The sequence below is a fragment of the Canis aureus genome, chromosome 36 (assembly GCF_053574225.1).
Source record: "Canis aureus isolate CA01 chromosome 36, VMU_Caureus_v.1.0, whole genome shotgun sequence".
NCBI classification, from domain to species: domain Eukaryota; kingdom Metazoa; phylum Chordata; class Mammalia; order Carnivora; family Canidae; genus Canis; species Canis aureus.
The window spans coordinates 30,785,214-30,798,116 of NC_135646.1; the positions used below are offsets into that span (position 1 = coordinate 30,785,214).

A 12,903-nucleotide genomic window follows, 5' to 3' on the forward strand; every position below is an offset into this window, starting at 1 on the left:
CCATGTACTAGATATACGTGTGTGTGTGTGTGTGTGTATTTTAAAGATTTGAGACAGAGTGCATTGCACCAGAGTCGGTGGAGAAACAGAAGGAGCATCTCAAGAAGACTGCGCCCACTGTGCAGCCCGATGCAGGGCTTGATCTCACTACCCAGAGATCACGACCTAAACTTACAGTTGGATGCTCAACTGACTGAGCCACCCAGGTGCTCCCCGCCCCTACCCTGTATACGGTATTTAACTATTACTTCTCATTTACAAATATCCACATGACTTATAATATAAACCCAAGAATTCAACTCTCCGATAAGCCACGATTAGCTGTAGGACCTCCTATACCAAAGCTTTGGCTCAAGGCACAGGCTCCCTGTATTCTTTCCTTCCCTTTCTTTGAGTGCCTACTGGTCTACTCCTTCTCCAAGACTCATCTGTAAAGGGCAATAGTAAATGTTCCAGGGTTTAAGTAAAGCCATCACAGAGAGCTGTGACTGCTAACTGGTGTGAGAGGTGGCAGACGACAGAGAGAGGAGTCAGTGATAGTATGTATCAACTGGTCTTGGCCCAAATTAGGACAGGGGCCATAGCAGAGAACATGAAATTGCGGATGAAAAGCCAAATGACACTGCGTGGAACATGACATACATATGTATACATACACATGCCTCCCCCCATTTGTATTTCTGGAGGGTGGGGTATGAGAAGGGTGGAAAAGATGAGAACAGCCTACATCTTTTATCCAGAGGGTTAATATCCTCTTCATTCTCCTTCTATTCTTAATTCCCATTTCACAACTGTTGTACTACCCTAAGTGCATTAGGTTGGGTCCCACCCCCATACATCAGTAACTGCTCCCCACTCCAACCCAAAGTAGGCTGAAGGCACCTCCTACATCCTGAGGCTCCAGTGAGTTAAACCCAAGTAACCCTGTAAGGATCCAGAGCACATGATACTAAAACTTATGCTGACAGTCTCTAGGAAGACCTAGAGAAAAAAAAATTCACTTTCTCCAGGCACATAATCTTTTTTAGCACCCAGTCCCCTTTTTTCAGCAGTCAGTCAAAATATACTGATATAACTTTGACTACACAGGTGTGAGGGTGCTAAAATACAAACTTCTGTTGACCATCCTATTTTCAAGGAAGATTTTTAAATATTCTTAATAATTTAAAAAATGTTTCAAATTCCAATTAGTTTATAGTGTAATATTAGTTTCAGATGTACAATATAGTGATTCAACAATTCTATATAATACCCAGTGCTCATCACAAGTAAAGTCCTTAATCCCCATCACCTATTTAACTCATCTTTCACATCCCCTCCCTCTGGTAACATTTTTTTTTTTTTTGCTTAGAGTCTGTTTCTTAGTTTGCGTCTTTTTCCCTTTGTTCATTTGTTGTTTCTTAAATTCCACACAAGTGAAACCATATGGTATTTGCCTTTCTTAGACTTACTTTGTTAAGCATAATTCTCACTAGCTCCATCTGTCTTTGCAAATCGCAGTCTCATTCTTTTTTTTTTGGCTGAGTAATATTCCATTTTGTGTGTATGTGTGTGCGTACACACATCAGATTTTCTTTATCCATTCATAAATCAATGGACACTTGGCTGTTTCCATAATTTGGCTATCGTAGATAATGCTGCTATAAACATGAAGCTGCATGCATCCTTTTGAATTAGTATTTTTGCATTCTCTGGGTTAATACCTAATAGTGCCATTGCTGGATCATTTGGTAATTCTATTTTTAACTTGATTTGGGAGGATCCTCCACACTGTTTAACAGAGTAGCTGCACCAGAGTGCTTGCATTTCCCACCAACAGTGCAAGAGGGTCTCCCCTTCCCCACATCCTTGCCAACACCTGTTGTTCCTTGTGTTTTTTATTTTAGCTACTCTGACAGGAGTGAGGTAATCTCACTGTAGTTTTGATTTACAGTTCCCTGATCAGTGATGTTGAGCATGTTTTCATGTGTCTGTTGGCCATCTGTATGCCTTCTTTAGACAAATATCTGTTCATGTCTTCTGCATGTTTTAATTGGATTACTTTTTGGGTTTAAGTTGTGTAAGTTTTTATATATTTTGGATTCTAGCCTTTTATCAGATATGTCATTTGTAGATACCCATTCCATAGGTTACCTTTAAGTTTTTATTGTTTCCCTTATTTTGATGAACTCCCAATAGTTTATGTTTGCTTTTGTTTCCCTTGCCTCAGGAAACATATCTGGAAAAATATTGCTACAGCCAATGTCAAAGAGGTTGCTGTGTTGTACTCTAGGATTATGATGGTTTCATGTCTCCCATGTCCTTAAACCATTTTGGATTTATTTTTGTGTATGGTGTAAAAAAGTGTTCCAGCTTTATTCTTTTGAATGTTGCTGTCCAGTTTTCCCAACACCATTTGTTGAAGAGACTTTTTCCCATTGCATTTTCTTTGCTGCTTTGTTGAAGACTAATGGAACATATAGTTGTGGGTTCATCTCTCATGGGAGCATGGAATGTCTTTCCATTTCTTTGTGTCATCTTCAATTTTTTTCATCAGTGTTTTATAGTTTTCATAGGACAGACCTTTATATGTTTATTCCTAGGTATCTTATTAGTTTTGGTCCAATTATAAATCGAGACTGACTCCTTAATTTCCTTTCCCCTGCTTCATTATTGATGTATAGAAATGCAACAGTTTGTTGTTTTTTTTTTAAATTTTTTTTTAATGCAACAGTTTTCTGTACTAGGATTTTGTATCCTGTGACTTTCCTGGATTTATTTATCAGTTCTAGCAGCTTTTGGTGGTCTTTCAGGTTTTATAGTATCATGTCCTCTGCAAACAGTGAAAAAGTTTTCCTCCTCCTTCATCACTCTCAACGATTGCTATGTCTAGGACTACCAGTACTATCTTAAATGACAGTGGCAAGACTAGACATCCCTGTCTTCTTTTAACTACAGAGGAAAAGTTCTCAGTTGTTCTGCATCAAGCATATTAGCTGTTTTTGTTTTTTGTTTTTTGTTTTTTCACATATAGCCTTTATTATATGTTGAAGTATGTTCTCTCTATTATATGTTGAAGTATGTTCCCCTGTTTTGAGGGGTTTTATCATGAATGGATATTGTACTTTGTCAGCTTAATTACAATAGCCACACTCTCATGTACCTTAAATGAAATACAAGTTCTGAATTAATTTAAAAATGTGAATGCAAAGGAGGCAACCTAATTATGTTAAGACATAAATTTTTGATTTAGACCTAGGTCCAAATCCCACTTACTAGCTGTGGGACCTCAGGCAAATTAGTTGTTAACCACAAATCACTTTATCTGCAAAACTATGCCTATTTCATAGCTGCCAGAATTAAATGAAGTAGTGGATGTAAAGCATAGCATAATCATTTATACCTGATAAACTATAGCAACTCTAATGGACAAGCACTTAGCCACATATTTTTTTAAAAAACTAGTGTAATTTCAAAAGGTTCTTTATGTTAACAACAAGGACTTTATCACATGTGTGCATTTTGATACTCTGAAGGGCTCTGAAATCTATGATATGTGGTACTGTGCTGAAGAAAGCCCAAACCACAGGGGTGATTTATAAGCATTTACAATTCCTTTGGTTCATGCAATCCTAAACCTTTCAATGCAGTGGATACTGACCCATATATTTCAAAAGTTCATTTCAATTATTAAACTTCACTTACCTGTCACTGAAAAAGCCAAATCCATGACCATATCATGGTGCCAATGTAAACATGTGTATGTGTATTTCTTATCATCATCAAAATTCCTCCTATTGAAGAAAACAAAAATTGTTCATTTGACCAAAGGCATTAAGTTAATAAAAGTAATGGCATGCCAAATATAATGGACATAATATATGCCAAAATAATAAATTATATCAAGCTTGCAAGTCTTAATGTGTAAAAAGTACATTTTCTATTTCTAATCAGTGACTTCTACAAACAATAGACCATTCATGGTATCCTACTAGATATACACTGTTAGTCTTTTCTTTTCACTTAAAGCCTGATAAAGAAGGTGTCCTCAATAAAACAGTTATAGGCAAAATGAAATTTTTTTAACTCCTCCTACTAGCCCAAGGTTAGAAGTTTGAAAATACTAAGTCTATGCAACGAAGAGCACAGTAGTAGTACAAGAAATGGAGGGTGTCAGCAAAACCTCATCTGTATTACCAGTACTATCCTTTTTCCTGAATCCAAAGATAGCTCTGTTCTGCAGCACTGATATAAAATAATATGTAAAGATCACCATGCTCTTCATAAGTTAACTGACCAAAGACGAATTTTGCCATCCTTGTGACCAGTTGCTATGCAATCTTCCTTCGGATGACATGCTACACATGTAAAATTGTTCTTGGCATGTTTCTTATTTCTTGATGATGATAATGTAAACCTAGAAGAAAAAAACTGTCCCTTATTAAAGTCTCTTGGTAAGTGGTGATGTAGTTAAGTAAAAGGGAGTTTGCACCCTTATGAACCAAACTGGAGAGCTCTCAAAATTCACCAAATATAAATGCATAATTTAAAAAAAATCATGACTAAGAATCAATATTTTTTTTTGGCAAACACTTACTAATATGCAATATAAACTCCATGTGACTAACATTCTATCATGGTAACTTGTCTACAGAGGCCACTGACATCGAGGTAAAGCCAAGGCAGTCCTTCCAGCAGCTTTTGCCTGAGCCAAGTTTGTCCAAATCTCTTGTCAACTGAAGCCAAATTTTCACATTAGGTATGAACAAGCCTAGTAAATTATATCTGAGACAACTGGCTAATGTGTCCGAAGATAATAGGATCTTTATTATACTGCAAAGAAAAACATGTTAATCTTGACAGGATAAAGGGAAAAGGGGACAGTGTCATTCAAAGAGTCACTGCTCATGCTCAGCACTAATCTCCTCAAATATGTTATTTTATTCATCCTTACAACTCTAATAGGTAGATATTATCCCCATTTTAAATAGATGTTAATGTGAGGTACAGTGAGGTTCAAAGAGACTAAATTTGACTCATTTTAAACCCAGTTATCCCAAAGCCTACGTTCATTCCTATAGCCAAAAGAAAATAGCAATAAAGGTCATCTGGGCTAACCTTTTAAACTACATCCAATTCTGACATCATGCACGCACACCAGAACCTAAGTGGACAAGGGGTTTTGGCTCGACAAAGCTCCCTAGGTTTCTATGTGTTAGGATTCCTTCAACCCTATCCATTGTGGGTTAAAAACTCTACCTCTGTATGTAGTGGTTTCACAATCTCTTCCAACATGAAAGTAGGAACAGCTCTGGGTCACAGGTACGAACATGAAATAAATTACAACAAACTCGAGTAAATAAAACTATCAGAAAGGATTTCTTACCTTGATGTTGTTTTCCTTTTGAAAAAATAGACAGACAAGTAAAAGTCCCGTACTGCAGCAACATATTCTCCCTAATATTTCAGAGAGAGGACATTCACAAAAATAGAAGTCTTTAAGAAATGCTCTCATCACAAAAAATGAACATAGTAACATCTTTTTTGCAGATTGAGTATATTAATATAAAATGATATAGATAGCTATGGAAAAGATAATCCTTTTAAAATAATTATAGAAAATTCAAACACAAATTTAGGTCCTATATCTGAAAACTACACCCTCTAGCTTTAAGTATCACGATTCCAATTTTTCCCACTAAGGCATAATTTATATACAAAATAATGCAATGCTTGACATGTATGTCCATGTAATCACAAGATGGAGAACATTTACTTCACATCAGAAATGTTTCCTTGTTCCTTTTCCTAGTCATTCCCAATGTCCTTGCCCCGGCCAGCACAAACGGAGTTCTATCAGTACAGTTTACTTCTCTGTTCCAGAACATCATACAAACACAACAGTGCAATGTACAGCTTTGTGTCTGAACTCTAGCTCATCATCACCTTTTTGAGATTCGTTCATGCTCTTATCGGTATCGTTAGTTTCTACTATTATGAAGCAACATGCCAATAGAGGAGTACGTATCATGAATTGTTTATTCTCTTGTTGATGAACATTTAGGTTACTTCCATTCTGGAGCTACTATGAATACTAGCAGGACATTTTATGGTCATGTTCTCATTTCTTTACATAGGAGTGGGAACTACTGGCTCATGGTAAGGACAGATGTCTACCTTTGATCTGTATCTTGCCATGGTCAATACTGTCAGTTTTTAACGTTAAAAGTGTTCTCTCTAAGAAATTAACCCTTTTTAGAACAAAACCAAAATAATGCTGTAAACTTAGACTATACAAACATGCCACCCCAATGTCCTCTAGGGACTTCTGGTGATGCTTGATTTTTAAAATAACCAAGTAATTACTAATAGGGAAAGGCTAAGTCATGGTAGCAACATCATAGTTAGTATTTCTGATGAACATTTAAGTATATACACTCATGCTACAATGTTAAGTGAAAACAAAGGTAAGGTAAAAAGCCTCCAGATCCTAATTCAGTTTGGGAAAAGTTATTTTATACATGTTTAGGAAAAAGTCTAGAAAGATTCCTCAAATATCACTGGTAAGATTTAATTTTTTCACTTTAACTTCCACATTTTCTATAATGGGCACACTGATTATGGACAGAGAGGTCATATTTTCTAAAGACACAGTCTAAAAATGAAAGAATTTGAGTGGCTTTTATATAGGGCAGGCTAAGAAAGAGTACAAATACCAAAATAATGGTATATTTTGAAGAATTAGAGGGTTTACAAGAACAATAGGTGTATACAAAATTAAGGATCCTAAAAAAATCTATACCATAAACACATGCTAATGTAATGGAACAAACTTCTTAGCTAACAAAAATATTATAAAGCAGTATTCAATGACTGTAACAGAACATGCTCAGAGGAAACATTGCTGCAAAGGGATTTTACAAAAGAGAAAACCAAAACAAATTTTACCTCATTTCCAAAGGCAATGCACTTGGGTGACTGGTTTATATAATCCAAAACAAAGGAGATCTCCTTAGCTTCTATTTCCTGACTTGATGATTTTGACAGTTTCACTGAAACCAGCTGAAATACATCTAGCCAAAGGAAGCTATATTAATATAAACGTTCTCTAGAGAAAAATGAACATGTGCACTTATTCATATGAAACTGTTAATTAGTACTCCAAAATGCATTCGATAGCAGGAGAATAATTCTAGGCCATCTTGAACAAAATGCGCCTTCAAGTTGGACCATTCATCTGAATATACAAGTTTTAAGTGGAAGTCTAATTTCACAACTCCTACATATACATGCTCTATAGAACAAGAGAAAACAATTTATCTTACTGGTGTATTCTCTGTATTCCAAAGTATTACGCTAACCTTTACAATGGAGATGGAATGTGGTGTAGTGGTGAACTGAGAAGCCAAAGGCAATAAACCCATCTGAGAAATGCTATGTGCTTGCCACACAGTCACAAGATCAATGTCCTCATCTATAATACTGACGTGCTGTTCTCTTTACCATCTATTTAAAAAATCTCTCAAGAGAAAATGGCTGTATTTTACTATGCTACTTTCTTATTTTCCCAGATATTATAATGTCTGAATATAAGCTTCTGTAACACATTGATTTATCACTTTCTCATTTCCCAGCCTGATTATTATTTGCTTTCCACTCTGGATTCTTCTAGCTTTCTCAGTCATCTGAAACTTCACATGTCCAAACCGTGAACTCCTGATTTTCCTTTTTAATCTTAGTCTTCCCCCACTGCAGGAGATGATACCACCATTCACCCAGTTGCTTAGACTAAATCCTTGCATTGTCGTGTACTTCTCTTTCATATCCCACGTCAAACCATCGGCAAACCCTGTCGGCTGTATCTTCCAAAGATACCTAGACCTCAATCATTTCTCACCACCTAATCAGTGACCTCTTAACTGTACTCTGTACTTCTATCCTCGTTCCCCTTTAGTGTATTCTCAATGAGCCAGCAATTCTAGTACAATTAAGATCATTTCACTCTTCTCAAAACTCTTCAATGGCTTTTTATCTACTTGGAGTAAAAACCAAAGTCCTTTCAATGGCATATAAAGCTATATGTTATATTATTTATTATCCCTTGGATCACTCAAATCCAGCCTCCCTGCTATTCCTTAAACATGCTAGAAATGCCGCAGATTATGATTCTCCGATACCATCGCACAGCTTATCCTCAAAACCTTCCCTGACCACTTATTTAAATATGTAGTTCTCCAATGTTGCCTATTCCCCTTCCCTGCTGTATTATTCTCCAAAGCATCTTTCAACTTACATCTTATGACTGATCTAGTCTGCTTATTGTTGGGATTGTCCGTTTTGTTCTCTGCAGCCAGAATAGTATTCGGCACATGGAATGTTTTCAATTAGATATTAAATAGATAAATTACTTATAGTAAAAGAAAATGATAGCACTAAAGATGATATGTAAATAACAATTTGTTTTTAAACCAGCAAAACATACTTCAATATGATTTGTACAATTCTGTATCAGATACTGGTTTTGGATTGTGGAACAAAGATGAAACAAATGAAGGATATATATTTTAGTTCTAAGAAATGCCAGTTCAAGCCTGATTCACATTTTTATGTAACAGCCAACTAGATTTTCACATGCTGAGTGCTCATGATGTGCCAAGTAGGAAAGAGTAAAACCAATCCCATCATGAACAGAATTTTGATTAGATTACAGCATTTGGTTAAGTCCAAAAGGTGAATGCCAAGGTCTTACTTGGCAGTAGTTTTCTATCCTTGACTCAACTAGGGGAACATTTGAGTAAACAGGCCCCAGCTTAGGGAATCAACATTTTAATAAATTCCTTGGGATGATTCTAAAGTGCAGCAATTGTTGAGAATCACTGATCTCACTGATATGGATAAAAAAGTTTTGCTACAACTATTAGCAACTACCTTTGCAACTAAGGAATCATGGTGTTAGTATACAGACTGGTTACCAACGTGGGTGATGAGCAGAATCATCAGGGGAAATATTAAAATGAGATTCCTAGACTAAATCTCAAAACTAGTGAATCAACTGTCAGTCAGGGAGATTAGGAATCTGAATTTTATTACGTATGTGGAGAGACATTAGGAATCCACACTCATATATAAAACAGAATTTAAATACTGAAAAGTGTTATCTAAAATAGTCAACCAGGAAGGAGACTTAATTTTTTTAAGAAATGTTGCCATTTCCAGAACACTTTTAAAACCATCCTTTAGAGGTGGTTTCTGGGCTACATAAGAAAACTAAACTACTTGTTTTTATTCTTTCATGTAGCATTTTTGACAGATAAAATATTACTCATAAACAGACTTCACCAATTTTCAGCTAAAAGGCAGATTTAGCTTTCACCATTTTGACTATTCTCAGATAACTGAAAGTCCACAATATAAAACAATCGATAAATTTGTTACAGCTAAAACCAAACACACACAGCACAAAATAAGCCAAAAACAAAACAAAACAAAAAAACAAAAACACCCTCCCCAAACCAAGCCCAAAATAACAAAAATATACCATGGAAAGGATTCATTTAGCTAATGAGCCATGAGCCAGTCAGCAGACTGCTTTAAGACCATCTTAAAGCTCCTTTCATCTTTGAATTCTGAATACAACTATATTTTATAGAGAACACCAGAGGATACAGTGGTCTTCCTGAATTCTGGTATTAGAAAAATTCTTTGGTTTTATCGCTCATGTCAATGTTCTGATGTATCAAATTCTCTGCTAAAGGACAGCTGTTTATAATCACTGAAGATATTCCAGGAATTCATAAAATGCTCTGAAACATGGTAATTCCAATGAATAATGTTCCAATGATAATGAAAATGCAATTAATAATTTAATCACACAACTAGGTCTTAATATCAAACTGTTTACTATACCATTTCTGGCAGGTTCAGGATCAACAAAAAGCGTGTTCGGTAATGGATAAAATGACAGTGATGCTTAAGAATGACAGATTAAGGTCAGTAGAAAGAAAAATGCTAGCCCCCTACAAAACAGCTTTCAAGTCTGAGCTATGCAATCTACTATTACAACTATATATTAATCATTCCCCCATTGTGTATTTCAGAACTAGTGGGAAGCTTCCCCAAAATGAATGCAATAATAATAGAAACAAATTAAATGCCAGCTCCAAAAACTTAACTTCAGATTAAACCAAAATGTTAAATTCTGAGAAACTATGAAAAGAGTAACCTAATGCTATATAAAACAAAGTAAGTTAATTATACTATACCTGGTTTTTCTTTGTTTATTATAACAAAGACAGAGTCCTCAGCACAGGCTAGAGTAAAGAGGGCATGAAGTTTATGCCCTACTATGAAAGTCTGAAAGACAGAGTAAGATAAAGATTAGAAGTACCATATTGTTTATATCTATCTCAAAACCCCAACATAAGGGGGATCCCTGGGTGGCTCAGTGGTTTAGCGCCTGCCTTTGGCCCAGGGCGCGATCCTGGAGTCCCGGGATCAAGTCCCTCATCGGGCTCCCGGCATGGAGCCTGCTTCTCCCTCTGCCTGTCTCTGCCTCTCTCTCCCTCTCTATCATGAATGAATAAATAAAATCTTTAAAATAAAAAAATAAATAAATAAACAAGAGATGCATGAAGATTAAAAAAAAACAAAACAAAACAAAAACACACAACATAAGTTCCATAAGGGAAATCTTATCCATTTTGCTTACTGCTATGTCCCACCATCAGAAGAATACCTGGCATACAAAAGGCACTCAATATGTATTCGTTGAATAAAATTTCAAATTAATAATATAGATCCACTTGTTTCTTTTCAATGGTTATACAGTATCTATTGAATATGAAATGTTAACGGTTATACTCAATATTTTTCTACCATAAACAATGCTGTAGATATTACAATATTGACAATACAATGTGTGTATTGACACACACATTATTTCTGCAAGAGATTCCAAAAAGTGAGATCGCTGGAGCAAAAGTTATTTTTCCATTTTCTTTTGTATTCTGATACAAAAGTATCTGTTTCTCTATACTTTACCTCTCACTAGATTGTTTTTGCAGTCTGCAATTTGGCCAAACTGATAGGGAAAAATGCTGTTACTTCTTTATTAATGAGGTTAAACACCTTTTTATGTTATTTTTTTCTGGGAATTACATATTCCTACCTTATGCCAATTTCTTCCTACTGGGTTATTAGTATTTTCTTATTGTTTTTGGGAATTTTCTGTATATTAGGGATACTAACTCTTGTAAATATTTTCTTCCAATTTTATTGCTTATCTTTTTGTTGTAAGTTTAAAATTTCAAACAATTTCTTTTCTTTTATGGTGTGTGACTTTCATAACTTATTTAGAAAGACTATCTAAAGATTAGGCCTTATAGAAGAAAACAGTGTGTCATTAAATGATGTTGCCATCCCTTTTCAAATGGAAGATCAATCCACATACCTTTATTAAAATGCCATCTATATAGTCCCACAGTTTAATGGTGCCATCAAAGGAACAAGAATACAACTAAAAGGGTAAAGATAGTACAAAAGTTATTACAAAATAAAACTCCATTAAGATAGCAATGAATAACTGATACAGATGGTATTTTCTGTTCATTAAATTATCAGCCTTAAAGAGGCAGAGTCATCTACTCATTGTTTTTGCAAAATAGAAAATCTAATCACAGCTCTTTGAAGAAACTTCAAGTTTTAATTAAAATGAGGGAGGACAAAAGTCCACCTTCTATGTTCAAGAGGGAGATGGTAAGTTATTGAGCTATAAAAAGCACTTAAGAGGTTGGTAATATTTCTCCCAGAGCCCATCCTCTATTATTAGCAGAACTCCTTTCATCTTAGATGGGTATTAAAGGAGTGCTTCTCAATTGATCTGAGAATGTCCTATTTAAAAAAAAAAATGTCCAACACATTAATGAACAATATTTTTGTAAAACACAATATAGAAGTTACACACTTGGATGCTATAGCAATGTTGAAGTCCTCTAAAGTTTTGGGTCAATTTCTACAGTTTTCTAGTTGCAAACTGGTAACCAACCATTTGTGGTACTGGTTTGTGCCTCACACTTTGGTAGCACCAGGAGGCCTTAGTAACATGCATTTTTATTTTTATTTTTATTTTTAATTTTAATTTTTATTTTTTATTTTATTTTATTTTTTATTTTTGTCCCAGTGGACTTGAGTTTACTAAGGTCACAACAGATTACTAGTTGCTGTTCCTGTGAGAAATACTTTGGTTATAACATTAGTAAAGAATTTCAAGTTTTCTGAAAGTGGTAATTTTAAGATTTCTGCCAATGAGGACATGGAATCAGAGAACAGAAAATGATATTATTGATTCAAGTAAAAGAATCATAGTAAGCAGAAAATATACATCACAATTACTACGTATAAAGGAAAAATCATGAACATGAATCAGTAAATATAATGAGGCAAACCTAGACTGTCAAAACACAAATCCCAGGACTCCAAAGTCCAGAGAATCTGTATTCCCTATCACCTCCACCAAACCGGCAATAAAATTGTTCCCTAATTTTATTAACTTTCAAGAAACATGAAATAGATCTTTTATGCAATGTATGTTTTTTGGTTTGTTTTGCTACAAAATTTAGTAATACAGACTTCACAAATTCCAATTTTAACAAAAGGATATTTCTGCTTTAAAAACACTCAAATGCTACAGATAACAATAAGCTATTTTGTCAAATCCCCAGAGGACAGCAAGGAAAAAAATATGTGCTTGCACCCTGCAGAAAAGCTACTTAACTTTGATTTTCACAGTAGCTCATTTAATTTGGAAAGAAAAGATCCCTATCACTTTATGCCCTCCTTCCTTTACTGTTTACTTTGCCATTTACTGTTACTCATAGGAGCAGTAAATGGCAATGCAAATCTATTCTTGCATCAAGCAATAACTTC

General features: G+C 35.0%; 1 protein-coding gene across 1 annotated transcript in view; it reads right to left on the reverse strand.

Annotated features, from left to right (window-relative positions):
- The window catches only part of WDR75 (WD repeat domain 75), a 33,662-nt gene that overhangs the window by 13,801 nt on the left and 6,958 nt on the right, over positions 1–12,903 (reverse strand). Inside the window, exons 3-8 of the mRNA XM_077885219.1 lie at positions 11,429–11,494; positions 10,242–10,332; positions 6,928–7,052; positions 5,366–5,436; positions 4,277–4,396; positions 3,685–3,773 (exon numbers count right to left, since the gene is read on the reverse strand). Coding sequence (XP_077741345.1) covers positions 3,685–3,773; positions 4,277–4,396; positions 5,366–5,436; positions 6,928–7,052; positions 10,242–10,332; positions 11,429–11,494 — 562 coding nt within the window. The remainder of the gene's footprint in view (positions 1–3,684; positions 3,774–4,276; positions 4,397–5,365; positions 5,437–6,927; positions 7,053–10,241; positions 10,333–11,428; positions 11,495–12,903) is intronic.